Genomic DNA, 20,781 nt, shown 5'->3' on the forward strand with positions numbered 1-20,781 from the left:
ATGCCAGGTGCTAGTTAAAAGCTCTTCTTAAGGCAAGATAGGCACTGAGGAGTTAGCTACTTTCCTATTCACTGCTGGGTATTTTTCATCCATTTCTTGCACTGTTTCATCTTTGCTGTGCCAAATGTTACTGGATTTGGAACGTGAAGCTGAACATCTGTTGAAAAAGTAGATTAGCATTCTTCTTTCCGTATTTATTTATTTACTTCAGTATATTTTCTTTCTCTGGCTTTTTGAGCTGTACTTTTTATCACTCTCTACCCTCCTCACATCTTATATGATTTATCAGCATTGTCTGCAGCTGGAGATGTAAAGGATTACCATGGCAGACTCATGTTTCCTCTGAAATCCCTCAGGAGATTGAATGTGTACAATTATTCAACTCTCTTAAGTTGATTACTGAGTGGGTAGTGTATGTTTGCAGCTCTAACTTAGCTTTTACTTTGTATAGCTGTGCATGTTTCCTGCACGAGTTGCAGTATTTTCACTAAAGACTGTTTCATTCTATCATGAGCCATCACAGCTCTGAGGGAAGTGGGGCATAAATGAATGGGTATGGGGCCGATATAATTAATACTGCTTTGTCTTAACAAAAGTTTGCTGATGAGTCTAACAGTCTGAAGTGTGGCATGTGTTAAAAGCCTGCCAAATTTACTGGGCAGCTTGAGTGTTCTTAGCCCACAGATGCATTACTACAGAATTATTTCTACAGTGTGGAGCTCTATCTTCTCACACTCGGGTCATTATATGTTGCCTTGATGACTGCACAAAAGGTAGGATGCTAACAAAAAACAGGGAGATAATTCAGGCTAGACTGTACCTATCACAGTGTGGCTTATGTATGGCAGTGGGTAAGCTCAGCACACAGAAACATCTGGAAGATGATTAGTCCTGGCCATGATGAAGAGTCAAGAAAGAAGACCGTTACTTGGGGCTCATTCAGGTGTTAATTTCTATGTATCTTCTGAATCTCTTGTGACTGGTTCTGGCTCTGAAATAACCAAAATCCTTTGCTAAGGAACAAATCTACTTGTCATAACTCTTCCATACTTTAATCCTCAAATTGATTTAGGAGATTTTATGCCTGCAAGGAGGAAAGGTAACTAATAGTAAAACAGTGAGAAAAGATGCCAGGGCACCCTGTGCAGGTGAAGAGCACAGATCAAGGATTCTATTACAGTTTTGATGCATCATTTCTCATATTTTAATGTCTACCAACTTATTTTATGTTACTGGAAAGGAGAAAGCTCTACAAGCCAATGTAGCTGTTTCATCGAAAAGTGAGAAATGTATTGGAAATAACATCCAAAGAGCTACTGTCAGCATGGAAGTTTAAAATTTGGTTCTGAAATCGACTGAGTTGCTATTTACTATAGCTGATGTGGGAGGTAAATTATAGGAATTACAAATGTCTAAACATGTTTAATGATTGTAGGTTGAGCTGTGCTATTACCAATTCTCTTTTCATATGAACATTATCAACAATGCAAAAAAATAAAATAGATGTCCTGTTACAGTAACTGTGCAGGGCAAGTGATTGTTTTCCTTGTAAACTACTCAAGTACATAAAGTATATAGAGTTCTTTGTTGTCTTCTGCTGTGCTAGCTGTACGCTGTAAATGTTTCATGACAAGACTGTGCCTCTGACATGTAGTTTGTGTGAGTCTACATCAGTGCACATACATTAATTCTTTCCAGGAGTTCTTTGAGCAGCAGGAAGAAAATGTAGTCTTGCTGAGCCCAGAGTCATTTTAGAGATTTAGTTGTTCCATGCTGGTTACAGCAATACTTATCTTATACTGGAAGTTGTGGGTGCCAGCATCAGCTAGCCAGGAAGATAAGAATGAAGCTTGCTGTGCTGCATTCTTTTTTTTGACATAATTTTGGGTGTCTTTATGTTCTTGAACCTCCTTATAACTCATTCCACTTGCCTTCCTAACTTTTTAAAATGATAAATATGCTTTTTCATTAGATAAAATCCAAATCTGCTCTGAAAGAACCATAACAATGTTTCTACGTATGTCTCAGAAATTATAGAGATGAATGGATTCTGTGACAAATTTTTTACTATTCTGGAGCCTTGTGATCACACTTCTGTTTTCCTCTGTGTTTAATGTACTATCTTTTGCAGCTTGGGGTAGATGATGATCTGGTGTATCAGAACTCTTATGTCTCTTAAAGAGAAACTTCTCATATTTCTCTTAGGTGCCAACTAATGTCAGACCAGCCTTTCATCTTGTAACAAAACATGCAAGTATTAAAGAAGAATTAGTAGATTGTGATAGAGGGAAGGAAGAAGGAAGAACATGGGTTAGGAAAGACGAATGTGTTTAATGGCAAACATGTTTGTCCAAAGGAATATTTTCCGCTGACCAGAAGCCAATTAAACACATAAAGTAGAAATCCAGTAAAACAGATTAATCAGTCATTAGCAAAAGAGAAGGAAAAGACAAACCCAGCTAATTCTGTGCAGGACATAACAGATGAGCTCACAGCAAATAATTCAGTGACATTCATCAAATGTAAACTAAGGGGAGGCATTAGAGGGGATAACACTATCGTAATCTCTGGGATTTACAATGCCTGAGATTTTGCTCATAGGAAAAGTTCATCAAAATAAATTAAGTTGGTCCTTCCAAAATTCATTTTCGACCAGAATGCTTGCCAAAGTTTTATTGAAGGCTTGATCATGTTTGGTTTTTTTTTTTTTTTTTTTTTTTTGGTTTTTTTTTTTTTTTTTTTTTTTTTTTTTTTTTTGGAACAGTTATAACCCTGGATGTAAATCATGCAAAGATGAAGTCTTGGCTGAGATAATCTTCATGCAACTCCTGCCAACAGAATTTGTGGGTGGCTTCCTATTAATTGGCTCAGAAAGATCACAGACCATAAAGATTTTTACTTCTAAACCTTTGTCAAGGTGACCTTATTGCTAGGTAGAGTGTTGAAAGAGAGTGTATCCGATCTACAGTGAATGTGAATGATGTTTGAATCCTAAAGTTTCTGCCTTAAAGAGAATTAAATAGAATATGCTTGCAGTAGTATAAAACATTTTAACTATGTAATAGGTGTGGCAGATTTGGAATAGAACCCGCTTTTGGCACAAAGCTAGGGAAATCTGATCACCCCTTGATCTTGGATTGTGGACTGTTCCCAATGTTAATGAATCAGTATAGCATCCTTGTGAAGTATGTAAACATTCTTATCTGTATCTTAAAGCAGAATCAAACCTATGTCGCAGTCCATCAGAAGAGGTAGATATTGAGCACAGGGACCTAGCCAAGTAGTCACTGGACATATTAATTCCACTCTGTTATATACACTGAGCTGGCACTGAAATCACTAGTATTGTAAAATGAGTTGATGTTGCACAGTTATCTCAGTTGGGAATGTGGGTCTTCCTCTGGAGGTCAGAAATGCTCCCAAGATAATAGGGGATATTGAAATATTCCTTGTGCTGTTTACATAGAATCACCTAGAAGTGAGAGATACTTTGTGCAATGTATTTACAATTGTTAGAGAAATACAATCACTGCAAATATGAGTTCTATCCTCTAAGTTGTACTGAGTGTGCATCAACTGCATAGTCTGTTCTTTGCTATGAAAACTTGATTTTGATGTGGTAATACTAGATGGGAAAGATTTCCTTTCAAATGACACTCACAGCCCTTTTACCATCTTCACACCTGGAGGGCAGAGCCCACAGATGCTGCTGTGCCAGTCCACAGTGCACTCTACCTGCAGTGAGAGTCAAGTGACTCTTCTCTGTTTCTGGCTTGTTTTGAGACTACAGGCAACAGGCAAATTGCTTTTCACTTTCATTTGTCTCACCTTGGCTTTAGCTATATGTTGTCTGTAGTTTCAGTTCACTATGATATGGGCTTTTTTTCATGACTTCATATGTGGTATATGGCATAATGATTGTTTTTTTATGTTTTATTTTTTACTTTGGGAGCAATAAATGTGACTGTAATAATATTACAAGTAAGAATGGCAAACGGGCAGAAGGAGAAATCTCTGTGTGTACAGCCTTTCCTATTACTGAACCTTATTTTCTTTCCAGTTCTTCAAGCTGTTAATAGAAAAAACTTGAGTTGATTAGGTACCAAATTTCATGACCAGTAACATAGTGTCCTTCAAATGACAACTTCTCTAGGGAAGAATGCTACTATCTAGAGGTGATATTGTTACTGAGAACATAATTGATGCTATAGAAATATTCCATGTTAGCTCATTCTGAAATATCACTATCAGATAAAAAGGAGTATATCCAGAAAAGAATCTTGGACCTTTGTTAGCTTTATTGGAAACCATAAAAGCCAACAAGTGCATATAATAAATGCTTTGTGGTATTGTTCTATCTCAAAAACTACAAGCTTGTCAGAGCAGCAGGATATAGAAAGCTCACCAGTGTAAACCTTATTGTAGCGAGATCTGAAATGATGCCAAAGAACACCCCTGACAAGAGTAAAGGACTAGTGACAAGTTCAAAATCCCATATATTGCACCTCATTCATTCCATAATACCACAGACTTGGGCATCTATCAGTTTCCCTCACAGTCTCATTCAAGGATGATATGATTTCAGAGAAACTAGCTTTATAGGACAGAGAGCATCTAAGAGATTAGCTCCAGCTTTCTATGAGAACACTGCATTTACTGTTTGTATTAAATAGTGCTTGTGTGCAGCTCTCATATTAGTCACTGCAAATGATTACTGGAAGACAATTGGAGAGAACTTAAATTGCTTGGCAAACCCTGTGATAAAAACCAGGTCATTTTCCTTCTTCCATACAAGACCTTAAGCTTCACACTTTTCACTTTTTTCATGAGATACCTAATATTAAAGTCATGCTGGAACTGAAGCATAAGAGATAAGCTGTGCCATTGTACTTTCCATTTTAAGTAATAATTGTCGAACCCTCCCAAGTCTGGGATTTCTTTGATGGAATTATACAGAGGCTTTCAGGGGCAGCTGTGCAGGTCATAGAAAAGATACCTGAAAAAAATAGTTGTTAAACCCTCTTAAAGGTGTCAGCGTAGGGTGTCTCAAAAGAGCCATCACTCACTTTCTTTGATGTTTCCACAGGTGACAGCTGGTGGAAGAGCAAATTACTATGTGTCATACAGACGGGAGCCTTTTGCACAGATTAAATTGCCCAAATACTCTCTTCCTAAGGTGAGTGCACCATTTATGAACACAAACAAATAATACCTTTAATAGCATAGCCTGCCCAATGATGAAGCATCTCAGTGGAGTTCCTCTCTGGGGAACTACATTTGTTGTGCTTCCTGAATGATCTTTCTTAAATATGAAGTTAGGATCTTTATCTGCCTTTGATCTGTGAGTATTTCAGAAAAAGTGGATTCATTTTTTCCACTGTAAACAGCAAATGGGAATGAACAAGTACCTCAGAAAATAAACAGGTTGAACCAACTCCTCCTGGACAGATCTGCTGTGAACTGTTTTCCCCAGTTTTGTCTTATTTTCTACTAAAGATTTCCCTGGTAAGCCTTTCCAAAGCACTGGGGGTACTGGAAAATACTTAGGATGCTGAGTACTACTGCAGTCTCCATAATGTGCTCCATTCAGCACAAGACACAGAAGACCCACTGTCCCCATTCCATGTTTGGAAATTGTCAATAAATCATGGAGAAAACTTGGCTCCCTTAAAAGTTGTGTCTTAGTGATACTTTGGACGCATAAAAGCACTTTGTGATGCTGCTTATGAGATGACTTGGATGACAGTGCCTATGGTGAGCAGTTACTGGCAAAGCTGGGAAGGAGGGAAGCTAGTATTTCTCATACAGTTGTGCTGCCTTTCCTCACTTAGGGTTCAGCTATCTAAAAGAGAGAAAGTTTCTAGTGGAGTTGCTAGTGGAGCAAAAGAGAAAGTTTCTGTGGAGCACTTAAAACAGGCTGCCCAGAGAGGTGGTGGATGCCCTGTCCTTGCAGACACCCAAGGTCAGGCTGGAGGAGCTCTGAGCACCCGATGGAGCTGTAGTTGTCCCTATTCACTGCAGGGCAGTTGGACCAGATGGCCTTTAATGGACCCTTTAAACTCAAACAATTCTATGATTCTAAAATATTGTCAGACCACGTCTCCATCACTGACAGGAATACAGTGAAGGCTGGTGGGTGGTCTGGTGGTTTGTTAGTCTCTCTTTTTTTAATTGTTATTATTTTTTGCAACTAATTATTTTCCTGTTGGAAACAAAGTCTGTTAGGTAAGCATGTGGATGAAAATTGTCACTGATTTAGCTATAGTGAATCTACTGCCTATGTGAGAACTCCTGGCTCCAAGACTTGTGAATCTTCCATGAATGATAAAGCTCACTTTCAAATTTATAAATAAAAAATGAAACTAGATGAAATTCCTTGAAGCTACCAAAAATGCAGAAAGCAAAAACCCTTTGCCCAGCTGGTGGTCTTTAAAAAAAAAAAAATGCAGAAAAGTTGCAGTGGTGATAATTTATTGTCTTCCTCTAACAGAAAATTGTTTAACATACCTATAACTCATGCTCCATCTTCATTATTCCATAAGTCATGATAATTACTACATGTCCCAAAGGGCAAAGAAATATAGAGGTCCTAGTAATAGGCCTTTTTTCTTCTTTTAACAGGACATGCATATTATCAGCACAGCCGAGAATCAGGTGTTTGCAGCTGTCCAAGAGTGGAACCAGAATGATACATACAACCTGTATGTTTCAGACACCCGAGGGATTTATTTCACTCTGGCCTTGGAAAATGTAAAAAGCAGTAGAGGACTGGAGGGAAATGTCATGATTGACCTTTATGAGGTATGTAGTAAAGGTCATCCTACAAGAACTACAACCATTCAGGCAAGTGTAAATCGCTTACCATCCTTCCAAGATCTTCATTTGTTTTGGAATCAGCCCAGAGGCACTTACTGAATTTGATGTTGAGCTTACTCATGTGGGAATAGATGCAGAGTGTTCTGCTATGAGGATAATAATTGTTGTGAGGTTTTTTTCTTGTTTTATTTATTTATTTATTTATTTATTTTTATTTCAAGTCAATGTCTAGTTATGCTGTGTGACATTTCCAAAAGGGAAAACTTGCTATCCCCTTTCATCCTAATCTAGTTGCTAGAGAAGGTCTAGAAATACATGTGCTCTCCTTGGATAGCTAGAGACATCTGGTCACAGGCAGGGAATATAAATTCCACCCTTGTAAGCACTAATCAGGTCATGAATTGTAGGGAAAAGCTTATAGGTGTCATTCGTTTAGAGATAACAAATAAATAATGTTTACTCATAGTGATCTTCCGTTCGCATTCTCTTGCTAGGCCTTTCAGCCATGACCAAGAACAGTCCATTCGAAGTAGTTACTCCAGATAGTGGTTTAGTCAAAGCATCCTGGTTTTGGTGGTTTTAACTTACTGGCTGAAAGATCTGCTGAGATTCCGAGCTCAGTGCTCTGGCAGCAAGAAACATTAATATTAACTTACTGGTAATATTAATAGTGATTGTATGCTAACTTGAGAAAGTTTTACTATAACACTGAGGTGTCCAGGTTTACATATAAGCCAGGGTTATGTCAGAATTTATTTCAGCCAGAATAATGCCAGTTAAACAACATCATTAATTTGTTTATAAAAATCCAATTGGTTTAAGGCGGTGAGGAAAATCTTACAAGTAACACATGGATCAATAGAAAGGACAGGCTTTACATTTTATTCTTGCTTACTTAAATATATTTTCCTGCCTTTTAAAAAAGACGTACTTCTGTATTGTGATGAGCCAGCTGAAGTAAACATGCATTATCTCCTATTCCTGAGCGAAGTCAGTACTCTCTGCATGTGCACTAGTCTTTATTGATAAATACCAAAGGAGATTTTCATGGTGTCTTTTCAAGGGTAGTGTCACTCAAGGGCCTTTAGAACTAGAAGGATTTGTATTCTGGCTCTTGCCAGGAAGTTCAAAATTTGCAGCAAGCTCCTCCTTCCTGTCTCACTTTCAGTGCTGTGCAACAGAGACCAAACTGAGCATGAAATGTGCTTGGAAACATTTTGGCAGGACTGTTTTCTGTTGGAATTGGTTCTGCTGACAAAAATCAAAACATTTGGAACAACTGGGTTGATTTTGACAGAATTTGTGAATGAGGAAACATCAAGTTTGCAAAACATCAGTGTTTAGATATATTTAGGTTTTCCATCTTTTCTGTTAAAAAGAAAAAGCCCCAAACAAACAGATCCCATCTGCTTCTGGTATGACCTGCCTTCCATGTACAGAAATCTGATGAGGAAGCGAAGTGGACCACATCCCTAGGATTACAGAGCTAATGTGAGAGGTGGTTAATGCTGTCCTTTCAAGCCCATCGTTTACCTGTCCACAGCTACTTATGGAAATATGTAAGTGGTCTGTTTGATAGGGATTTGCTCTATGAGCACACTTGTCTTTTTCTTCAAGAGACAGGAATGGCACAAGGCCATTTCAACTGTCTAGGAAGGATCAAGATGTACTTGTAATGTCATTCACAGTCTTCTAAGGCTGGAATGTGAGATAGCTTTATTGCTTTTGGGGAGAGCTTTTGCTGCTGAGAGTGCTCAGATGGGCCTTTCCATTGGCCTGATCTTCCGATGTATTTTTTTCATCTCTCTCCATTTTTCCTAGGTAGCAGGGATCAAAGGCATATTCTTGGCTAACAAAAAAATAGATGACCAAGTCAAGACATTCATTACCTACAACAAGGGCAGAGACTGGCGTTTGCTGAAGGCACCAGACACCAATCTGAGAGGCGATCCTGTAGTATGCCAACTGGTGAGTGGCAGACCTTTTCAAAGAACTGCTGACTCCTTTTGAGCCTTTTACATAAGTCACTAGGTTAAAAAAGCTGCAAATGAAGCAGGGTAGGAGGGATTCTTGCCTGCCAGAGAAGTGCAGAGTCAGGGGCTCCGCAGTGGAGCACAGTTTACAGATGATAACTTTAGACTGGATTCACAACATAGTTCAACAACATTTAGCGAACAGTTATTTTACTGTAGACTGTAGCCCCCGTGTTTCGAAGGAGTAGTGTTTTACTGATGACTTCTTCTGTGTGTTTTCCTCCTGATTTGCTAGATGTTAAGAGAGTTCCCTTAAGTATATTTCCCTTAAATTCTGTGAAACTATACAAATAGAAAATTTTCACCGCCTTGCTTCACGTTTTTTTATGGAACTTAAATTAAAATATGAAAGTTTTTAGTGGAAATATTAGTGCTCTAGATCTGATTGATGGTACAAACAAATGCAGGTATCGTATGCTCATTTCTGCTTCATGCTCTCGGCTGCTTCTGTGGTGCTTATTCAGAAAATGAACGTATACTTGTAACAGTGCTAAGAGTAGAGGGGTCATTTTCAGGAGGACTAGAGCATCTGTCTGCAGTCAACAAGGGTTCCTCTGTTATTTGACTTGGTGAATGTTGAAACTTCTGCCTTTTGTTTGTTTCCTGTCAACAGCCCTTTTGCTCATTGCACTTGCATCTGCAACTCTCAGAGAATCCATATACTTCAGGAAGCATTTCCAGTAAGGAGACAGCCCCTGGGCTGATGGTGGCAGCAGGTAAGAATTTATGTGCTTCTCAGCATTTACACATGTTTACTTGGGAGTCTGAGTGTGTTTTGAGATGTTCGGTGTTGGTGTAAGTTTTTAGCTCTGTTTCAGGTAGTGCTAAGCTATTTCAGATCCACTCCTACCTGCTGTGGACTAGGAGAGGACAAGTGGCCCCTTACTTCAATAAAAGTGTAATATCTGACAGGTATTTGTTGCTGTGCAAGAACCCTTATGCAGGTCTAAGCCTAAATGTGTGTGGGATCATTACCAACTGTCATTATTAACTCCTCTTACTACCTTACATCCACTATTGTAGTTATACTTATTTACTGAAGTTAACAGAGAACTTAAGGCTATCAATAAGTTCCACCTGTTGAGCAACAAGCAGAGCCGTCTCCAAAGCCTGTTGGGTGAAGCCTGGCCTTCATGAATGCCTGTCTTGTGTGTGGCACCTGTTTTTTATGTGGTGTTGCTCCAAGACTGGCAGCATTTCACCTGCACTTCATGGGTCATTGTTGTTGTGTGTCATTCTGCAAAATGGTGCTTTAAAAGGTTGCAGTGTTTTAATGACAACCTGCTACATTGCTTGAACAGTGATAATGGCTGACCCACTGTAATTAATCTGACAACTATCATGGGCGCTTTTGTCCTCTATTGCCTACATACAGTATGCACCCTAATCAGGTTAGATCTCAACCATGCTCAGAGCTCCCACAGGTAACAGGGTAGTTGCTAGTTAATTAGTTTGTTGCCTTATTTACTAGGGTAACAAAGTGCTCTCTAAGTGGCTGTTGCTATTGACAACTGGCTTCTGAAGCAGGTAGGCTGTCCTGCCTTTTCTCAGGGAGGTTCCTTTGTCAATTTGAATATATTTAAGTAACTTGACTGTTCTTTCCAAGGCTCATTTTAATTTGATCTCTTTGTCACTGTATCTCATTTGTCCTGTTCAGCCCATTAGTGGCTTGCAATTCTGTCAATTTAGCATACTGCCTGTATGAATTTACATTGTTTCTTATAGCCATTTCCCTTCAACTGTTCTTCTGTACTTCCATGTGTCTGCTGGACTAAGCCAAAACCTAAAAGGCAGGTTCCCTTCATGGCATTTATAGCTCCACAAGGAAAATACTGTGTGATTTCTAGTTCACTGATCCAGGCCAAACAGGGCGAGATAATTTGGTTTAAACCTCCAGATCTTCTTGTGCTTAACCAAGTGGAGTCATCACTCCTGGCAGACCACACTTGCTAGATGGATGCATAGGAACAAGCCTACTCACAATGCTGTGATTACAGACGTTTTTTTCTGTAGCCATGTAGGAAGCAAATAGAGGAAGTTGGACAGTGAAATTCTTGGCATTGGTCAATATTGTTAGTAAATGCAGTTCTTTTCAGGCTGATAGTAGGTAGGATTAATGCTTTCCCAGTCTAACAATTAACCTTTAAGAGGCAGAATATAATTTCTGCCTTACTGTTTTGTACAATAAAGAACTTTAACCAGTTGGAAATATACACATCTGTGTCCACAAACTAGTTTCACAATAACAGCAGTGTATCACTATGCTAGCAAGTATGTTCCAGAATATGCACTGCTCAAACTCTCTGTTAAGCAGTGTCTTACTATCTGATTTACAGTGGTGGAAAGTCATACAGAGTTTAGATTCTTGCAGAAGGAAGAATTATGTTTTAATATCTAATTCTACAGCTGCCAAATCCCCTTCACTTGTCTGGGTATTAGTTATGTTTTGTAATGTTTGAATCCATATAAATGAATGAAGCTAGATGGAAAGAATGAAGAAAAGTATGGAAAAGCTTTACACACACACCCCCAAAAAAGAGAGAGAGAGAAGTGGCGTCAGCAGAGCCTCACCATGTTACTTTTTTCCTGGCACAATTGAGAAATCCCTGTTTGGAATGTTCATCTTCCAGTTTTGATATTTAAAAGATCACTGTACAAAATTTATACTTTTCTGTTTAAGACAGAAGGTAATTCTTGATAACTTCCACTCATAATAGTACTCTGGGCTAAAGATACCTTTGAACCACTGTAGGTTTGTTCTTGTCAACCTGGATGTCCCTAAAGACTGACCTTTTATATGATTTCACATGGTGGAGTTTTCTTGTACCTTCATCTACAATAGTTTATTATTCTTGCTGGTGTCAGGGAAGGAAGATTAGGTGGGTGGGCAATGTTTCATTTTCTATATCGTGAGCACTAATAGAAAAGTTGTTCTTGAATTACCCTTCCTCCCAGAGCTAGAAGTTTCATTTTTGGAAATATTGTTGTCACAACAATAGAGCTAGCTGGATTCCATGATGCTGTTGGGAATGCGTCAGCCCACAGCTGGGTTTTAATTTCTCATTCTCCAGCATTAAATGTCAGAAATTCAATTAACATTTTCATTAGGGTGCTTTTATTATGCTCCTGTTGATGCTACAGATGTGATGTTGCAGTGCCACTTCTCCCTTTGCTGTTTTTGAGGAAAAAATATTAGTCTTCCCTTCCTTTCATTGAAATCACAATTGTTGTAAAACCAATCTTTCTTGGAAGATGTTTGGCTCAGTGTTTGAAAGAATTATGGGTTTGACCACACTGTGATAACTGTTGGCTCCTATGACTGGGAGACTTTCTGGTAGAGTGTGTCAGTGCTACATCTGCCTGCTTACTGTGGGACAGGTTTTCATATAATCAGAATCCCACCTAGCACTGACAGAAGGTACTGTTTACAGGCTGTCAGGAAAAACATGGTGACTGTGCTAGCTTTTCTGTTAACCAATGGGTGCTTTGGGAAGCAGGGAGATCTGTGTGAACTAACTTAGAACAGGCCTATGTTCATTGTTTGGTGAACCCTACTGCTTGTAGACAATTTAATTCTGGAAACAGAACCAAGAGGTTCACCTCAGGTAATGTGGGGTAAGTGAATGAGGTTTGTTCAGACTATTTGCAAGTTTTTCAGCTATTGGACATCACTTGTGGTACTTTTAGATGATGCTCAAAATTCTGTAGTGCTGAGGATTTAGTACAAATTCATTATGTACTCTGAATTCAGATGTATCACTGTGAGAGATGAGGTTCTGTCTGCCATCTTGTATGAAGTACCTTTGAAAAAATCTGTTTCAAGCTCTGAGATGTAATCTCCAAATGACATTTTGCTGGGTTGTCTATGTAGACAGTTCAGGCTGATGTTTGAACTTTGCATTACTTTGATATGTGGCATATCCATTCCCTAACACATGGTGAAGGCTGGGTATTTCACTCTATAGAATTGTTCGCAGAACACTCCATCATAATGGAAATTACAAGAATAAACTTAAGAACCCTACAGTTTGCTAGGTCAGTGAGAATGGTCACTATTATCTAGAATGGTGCTTAGCCTGGTCTCTATCTCTGCTAATTTATTTTGACCCAACATAGTTCCCTGCAGTGCTTCTGTCCCTGGCTGAGTTTCAGACTTAAACAATCAATATTTCTTTTAAAGAGAACTGATATTTCATTACATCCCAGTCCTTGTTAATCACAAACTATCAACAGACCCAGGAAGAAGCTTTGCTTGTTTAACTGCAGATTCTGAGATTCATTAAGTTTTTAAGCATTTTAACAGAATCTCAAATGGACTTCCTAGCCCTGTAATCATGAACTTCAGTGGGGGCCTAATTTTCACCTTTAAACTCAGTTGTGTAAGTAACTTCCCTTTGGATTCTGTCCTTTACACAAGAAGGGGAGAGAGAGAGATGTAATTTCATTACACATGATGAAGACTGGCAGATTACAGAGATCCAACTCGCTAGCCAGAGTGCAGAGATGAAAAGTTCAGAGGAAAATGTATGTGCAGTGGAATATATGGTAGCCAGGATCTTTAACCACTATTGGACTGCTGCTCCAATTTACAAGCACCAAATGGGTGTGTGATTTCATATGCAGTTTTGTGTTCATCCACACAAGAATTTCTAACATTATTGCCTGTTTTGCAGGCAATATTGGCTCTGAGCTTTCCTACACTGATGTTGGCATGTTCATCTCTTCTGATGGTGGGAATTCCTGGAGACAGGTATGATTTGCAGAGAGAGAGGTAGAATAGAGCCTTTTGCTATTCTTTCTCTTAGTCTTCCTTTTTCAGTGGAGTGGGACACTCATGCAGTATTTGCTTTGTTTGCAGATCTTTGAGGAGGAGTATAATGTGTGGTTTCTGGACTGGGGAGGAGCACTGGTGGCCCTGAAACACACATCAATGCCCGTCCGACACTTGTGGTAAGGAAGCTTCTTACTTTGACAAGTTTTCCTGATGGGAGTGAGCTGATAGTGGTGCTATGATCTCTTGGTCAGTGTCTTCTGGTGCCTACAAAATGAGCAAATGAGATCATTCTTATAAGTGTTCTAATATTTCTTTGACTTTATTACTTAATACTATGATCATCGTGCTTTATATAGTGTTGCTAAATGTTACTGATCCCTAAAGGATTTCACAACTGTTTTATCATTAGCAAACTTGCAGCAGTCATAATGTAAGAATAACCATTCTCAGTCAGGACCACTAAACTAGTCAGTCTAGGCCACCATCCCCTTGCCAACAGCCTCCATAACTGGGATATATACAGGAGAATAGTAGCAGAGCAGGTCTCTAATGATGCTCTCAGCAGACTCCAGCTATTTTCTGCTCAGGATCTTTCTGTCTGTGGTTAGTGTGTGTTTTTGTGTGACTAGAAACATTTGCCTATGCTAGGTAATTCGATAATCATGGTCATACTTGAAGTTCCTTCAGGAAAGAGCACATCAAGGCCATGTCCAGGCCTTTAATCCAAGTCAAGTAGGAGCCAAGGCAAGAGAGTTAAGTGTTAGCCAAGGTTAGGAGTCACCAGCAGTAGGTGCATCAGGCTGTGGCAAGTTGAGCTCTGGAGAGTGAAAGGTGAGCCACTATTTGAAAGAGTTCTGAGACGTGTGTTAACCTTTTATAGTTAAATTCTTCAACCAAAGTGTAACTGGTTTAATTGTCTGTCCTTGTGGAGGCTCTTTGGATCTAACAAGTGCACTGTATGTATGCTTAAGTACTTAGATTTCAGGAAAGATTTGGTCACAGGTTAAGTTTGTAGGGGAGCTGAGAACCCTGTTCACCTTTGTCTGCCTTGGAAAGTTTCCTTTCAGATATTCTTCCTCTCTACCTAATCTCTTGAAATGCTGTGTGTAGTACTGTGAGTGCCTCAACCAATCTATTAAATAAGGAGTGATTTAGAGCTGTTACCAGTAAGCTCCAACAGATTTCTTCCAAAACTGTGCCTTTAAGGGATTTGGAATTTGCTTTATATTACCTTACTAGGCACCCATTTTATGAACAGGAGCGGAATAAATTAAAGGGTATATGTATATCTATTAGTTCTCAGACTGAGACATTGTACAATAAGTTTCATCCCAGAGAAAAGAGGTGCAGATAATTGAAAAGCTGAGAGAACTTTAGCTAACCTAATGAAGTGTGCTGTTCCCCCGAAATTGAAATGCTATTTAGACAGATAAGCATGCAGGCAGAACAGCATACAAATGCACAGGTGTAGAGGAAGATACATACATTTAAATAAATAGATTTGGGACAGATAAGCTTTTTGTATGCTACTGTTCTTCCAGCTTTCTGTCTTTGGTGTATAGTCAGCTTCCCTTTCTGGCAGATGTGCATCGTGAATTGGGTGAAGGTTTTACTAAGTGCTGCTAGAGGCAGTTATTTAGAGAATGATGACTACACTGCAAAAAAGTCTTTGCCTTTCTACATTATTTAGCTCAGGTTACTGTAACTTGTTGTTTGCACTGGCCTCCCAGTCCTCAGATGGTATCTCTGTGTCCCTGATGCTGCCTACTTGGAGTGAGTAACGCTCAGTTTCCAGTAGGACCCTCTCATGCAAATCCACCTACTCAGGTACATTCACACCTACATGCACCCATAAACTTTCCTTGCCTGGAAAATAAGGCAAAATTCTCTTTTATACTTACTTTAAAATAGGAAGTGTTTCCTGCTGCTTGGAGAAGATGTGTTTAGACCATGATTGTCTCTCTGGTAATGTCCTTTTAAGGTAATCTGTCAGTTTTCATAGCTCAGGTACTTTGGAATATTACAGAGAACTCTTAAATGACCCTGCTGGGAGAGATCAAATAATTTCAGAGCCAATAAACCTCTGTGTTTCTCTGTTTATTCTCCCTTTACCAGTAGAACTTGGGGATAAAATTCTGGGCAGATATTTACAGAAGCAATCGTATGAAGCCTTGGGCAGAGGGAAACCTCACAGATCTCGGAGTTGCTGGGTGGCAGCTGTAGGAGCTGGATGCCGACTGCCAGGCTAACAGTCAGATACCACAGGGGGTATGCATACCTTCCTCTGGCTGCTTTTTGCACTCTCTGAAACAGGGTGACATGAAGGATGGCAGCTCCCTTAAGACCAGGAAGACAGGAACAAAGGGGATAACGGGACATGACCTGTGAACTGGGTCCTGTTCCCATGAATTAGCCCTAGGTACTGGGCACCTTTCTTGGAACAGGGTAACTGCAAGTAGGGATAGAGAGATTGTAGCTAATGTCATATGGTATTGCTACACACATGGGCTGAAAAATCCTATGATATTGACAACATTTTTCATGCAAGGGCTGCTTATGCTTTGAGCCTTGCCCCATGCCAGGTGCTCTTGTAGATCCAGAAACAGGACTCAGCAATGCCTCCTTTATCCTCTGAGGTCTGATGTACAGCTGGATCATGAAAATCCATACCCTTATTACCTGTGTTTATAAGTTTTCATTCAAAATACACCAAGAATGTGAATTAGGTGGCTAGGAGATAGCAAAGATTGGTGCCTGTCTATAAATCTAGCTGCTGGGTCTTGCAGACCTCAGCCAATATTCATTTGCCATGGTTGCTCTAGAGTAAGTCTTTTTATGTGTATGAATCTTGTCTGCTTCTATCCTAGGGTGAGTTTTGATGAGGGAAGATCCTGGAGTAAATACAGTTTCACATCAACCCCACTTTTTGTGGATGGATCCCTTGTAGATCCTGGCATAGAGACTCAGATAATGACGTAAGTATAGCAGCTCTTAACTTTCTTAAAACGTGGTGCAAGAAGGAGTGCATGGAGATCCTGCAGTGCATGGTGAGCCTCTGCTGTGCAGTGTAGCATTGTGTAGCTGCGCATGTAGTATTGCATGAATGCGTGGTGTCGATTTGTGTTTTATTTTTATGACCACAGACTTGGGTGAAGTGTCTATGTATCTCATGTGGCAAACAGATGATGCACTGAAACTCTTCCCAGTAGGAACAGAGAGGTATGACAAGGAGAGGTAGTCCCTGATCCCAGGCTGTGACTTGTGAGTTCAGATGGGACAGAAGGAAAATCTGCTTCTTGTTAGGGTGGCATAGACACGGTCAGGTTGCTGAGAATTTGCGTTATCAACTTTGGATGTTTTCAAGCCTTGACTTAGATGAAGCTGCATCTGCCCCGATATGTAGATAGTGACAGACTTTGAGTATGGAGTTGAGCTTCTTACATCCAGCCGTCCCTTCTCATAAAGACTAGTTCACACTGTTCCTTAGATCTGATGGCCCAGGGATTGTGAATGCTCTTCGGAGGCCAGCAATGTAGGTGGTTGCACCTAATGTCAGTTCTGTGGTTACTCCAGATGTGCTGCTTCACTGTTGTTTGAGTTTGCTGCTGGATATGAATATTCCTTAGCTTTATCACTTACTATTTGCATTATGGGTTTTACATCTGGTTTTAGCTCAAGATAAAGGCATTCTTAGTGTGCAGATGCAAAGCTGAACTCGGAATAGCCTTCCTGAATGGAGTTATAATTTACTATGATCTACCCATGCTTTGGGAAGAGGAGCCTAGGCTGGTACCAAAGGTGCTTAGACCTTCCTCCTCCCAGCAGTGTTGTAGCTCTAGATAAGGGTGAAGAGATCCTGGCCCCAAGAGCGAGCAAGGTTCTGAATTTAACAGTGAAGGAAGAGGGGAAAGTTTTAAAGTTCAAAGGCACCCCAAAGAGTCATTCGACTTCTCTTGCAAAGCTGATAAAAACACTCAGCTCTGGGATTCCTAACAAATCAAGGACTAGATGTGCTGCCTTTCTTACAGAGATGCCTGCTTTACCTGTGTTTTATCTGGGCTGACTGGAACAGATTTCCGAAAAGAATCAGAAAGCAAGCTGGCTAGGAGGCTGTACTTAAACTGAGATATGCTTGCAAAGCATATCTGCTGTGTCAAGAAGTGGTGCCCTTGGTTATTCACATCAGACATTGTTGCACATCTGATTATGTGTCATTCCTGCCCCAATTCAGGCATGGGAAATGTAGGAGAGAATTCACCTTTTGCTCATTGTGCTTTCTGTATCTTACCCTGCAAAGTGCTCCAGATTTTCAACAGTTGCCACAGGAAAGATAAGCAGACCTAGTATGTTTTCTTCTAGGCTTCAGTCCATCTGCTTACTATACGTGGCAGGAAAGTGTAGGTGGATCTCATTGCTGTTGTCACAGGTAGTGACAGACTGAGAGTAGACTGCTGTGTATGCTTGTCAGCATTTCTTAAGAAAGCTTGGTTAAGATAACAGTTGTCTTGGGCATTTCTGCTAGTGAATTGAATTTGTTCCAACTACATTGCGTGATTTGTGTTGGTATGCATCTCAAAAATTTGACATATATCAGCCTTACAAGAACAAAAGTGACTGTGAATGGTTTAACAGTTTATTTACATGGAATCATGGAGTCACTTTAGCTGAAGGTGACTGGGGGAAAACATCTAATAGCAAAGGATCATTCAAACTGGCTTTTTTTGGCTATCCGTGCCAAGACCAGTGACATGTCATGGTGCTGTATTTCTGGATAGCTAGAGGATTGGGAAGTTGTAGCTAACTCTAGGCCATCTTCATCTTCTGTTCTGAGCTGTCCTAGGGAAGCTAGAGTAAGTAATTATGGTTATAATTTGTTCCCACTAAAGCATAAGAGCGGCACTCTTAAGGGACATGGAGTTTGTTTTCCAAACAGTGCTGGGGCAGCACAATGCAGCCTCCATGCTACTGTTGCTTACAGTTAATGAGTTTATTACTGGCATAAAGGTTGTATCATTTTTGGTAGGGATGCTAGTTTTTTTCTTTCCTTCAAAACCATGCCTTGGCTTCAGCTTTTTCTCCACCTGTTAACATAGAAGACGATATACCTGTATATCTGCTGCTTCGCAGTCGGCAAACACTGCCAAGAACAAAACAGAACAATGCGTCAATTACCTGTGAACTTCTCTGCAAGACTGCTTTGAAGCATCTTATTGGGAATATGCATGCCAATACCTGACTAAAGATAAGAGCCTGCATTCTGTTCAGTCTATGTGTTTTTCTCCAAAAGCAGCATTAATGTTCATCCTTCTGTGCTGGCTGATGTGATGGTTTTCAATGACATTCTTCATGATCTGCAGGATGGGTGTCACTTTCTAACTGTGCATGCAGCCAAATCTGAGCTCAAATAAATGCGCACATCAGCAACATCACTGAAATCAATGGAGTTAATCAGTTTCAACTAGCTATGGATTTAGCTCATTTACTTTATAAACCAATGTGGTTTTATTTTGAAGTGGAAGATGCATTTTATATCTAATGTTATTGTTTCTTGTATGTTCATAGTCTTCTGATGGGGAATGTAGATTATGTGTTAACTCGCTAAATATTGCATTGGCTTCTGACTTCTGAGATCTATGCTGTCATTTTATTATTATGATTAGCCACCATTAAAAAATTTAAAAATAATTCTTAGGAATCCATAAAAGTCAGAAAAAGTAATTTCCCATTAAAACTGCCACAAATACTTAAAATAATTCCAGTCTGCAGTGTTAAAGGAACGCACTTAGAAAACAGTCCATTTTTAAAGTTTATCTTAAAGTCACTTCCATTCCATTTGCTTAAGAATTTATCACAGTGAGTATTTCAGTTAACAAGTATGTAAGGACAGTTTAGGATCAAGCTGAGATTGTAGAAGCTTTGACCAAGAAGAAATCGATGCTTATCTATTGCTACTGGCTATTTTCTATGTTAGAATATTCTATGCAACCCTTGGTGTTTGCAGATGTGTGGAATTCGCATTTGCAGGTAGAGATCACAGTGATTTCAAGAAACTGGTGGGTGCAGCACAATGGTTTGTAATCAACGTCCTCTAATCAAGGAGTGGACATACAGGTGATGACTGTGGTCATGTTAGAGTATTGCCAAACTGAATAGGTGGCTTTTGAGGATTTGTCTCTCATCCTGGAACATGTGAGATTCTCAATTTACAGGTCGTGGCTGATTCCTATGAAAGAAAATTTCTGCCATTTATTTGCATCAAAGTGGTTTACAGTCAACTACTACTGAAAAAAATAAATAAATATATGCTGTGGAGGATGTGTACTAAATAATAATTATAGCCTAGTTATTATAATAATCTGTCTTATGATGACAGGCTGAGAGGGCTGTTCAGCTAGGAGAGCACTATCAGCTCTGGGGAGACCCAATAGTGGCCTTTCAGTATCTGAAGGGGGTCTGTAAGAAAGAAGGAGACAGACTCTTTAGCAGCCCCATCTCTGGAGACACCCAAGGTCAAGCTGAATGGGGCTTAGAGAGCACCTATGGAGCTGCAGGTGTCTCTAGAGGGAAATTGGACTGGATGATATTTAAAGGTCCCTTCCAACTCTAAAGAGCCTATGATTCTATTATTACCATGTTGCATTATTAATAATGTTACCATAATGCTATTTTATTAAAATCAGTATATCAGTAGGATGACTATTATTCCCAACTTTAATTTTGTGGCACATACTGTGAGTGAGCTTTCTGGGTTATAGGAAGCAGTAACAGTTTTATCCAATATTGTGTCACTTCATGGCTGTTATGTGAGCAGCTGCAGTAATTGTGTTGTAGGAGCATCCTAGGCTTTGGGATCCTGTGCTTTGTGCTCTGTATATTTGTCCTGAAACAGTCCTGCAGAACTTAGCAGTATGCTAAAATATGTGAATTTGTTTGGTTTAGCTGTGAGAAAAGCAACTGTACAAAACAAAGGATCTTTTAGGAAAATAACTGGAATGGATAAGGGCAGTGGGTTTGGTGTATTTTGAGGTGACCCAATGAATGTATCCGTCACTGGTCTTTTCATGATTTTTTTGTTCTTGTGGATTGGGTCTAACTTCTTCACGTTGACAAGTCACAGGCACAGGATAGTACTTGTCTGAGGTAGTCCACAAATGGAAA

At 39.6% G+C, this 20,781-nt stretch overlaps 1 protein-coding gene across 1 annotated transcript in view; it reads left to right on the plus strand.

The window, feature by feature from the left end:
• SORCS3 (sortilin related VPS10 domain containing receptor 3) overlaps positions 1–20,781 on the plus strand; it is a 256,024-nt gene that overhangs the window by 190,884 nt on the left and 44,359 nt on the right. The window contains exons 8-14 of the mRNA XM_072339830.1: positions 5,087–5,176; positions 6,622–6,801; positions 8,638–8,784; positions 9,463–9,565; positions 13,523–13,599; positions 13,708–13,799; positions 16,491–16,598. Of these exons, the coding sequence (XP_072195931.1) occupies positions 5,087–5,176; positions 6,622–6,801; positions 8,638–8,784; positions 9,463–9,565; positions 13,523–13,599; positions 13,708–13,799; positions 16,491–16,598 (797 nt within the window). The remainder of the gene's footprint in view (positions 1–5,086; positions 5,177–6,621; positions 6,802–8,637; positions 8,785–9,462; positions 9,566–13,522; positions 13,600–13,707; positions 13,800–16,490; positions 16,599–20,781) is intronic.

The sequence above is a fragment of the Excalfactoria chinensis genome, chromosome 6 (genome assembly GCF_039878825.1).
Source record: "Excalfactoria chinensis isolate bCotChi1 chromosome 6, bCotChi1.hap2, whole genome shotgun sequence".
In the NCBI taxonomy this organism is placed as follows: Eukaryota; Metazoa; Chordata; class Aves; order Galliformes; family Phasianidae; genus Excalfactoria; species Excalfactoria chinensis.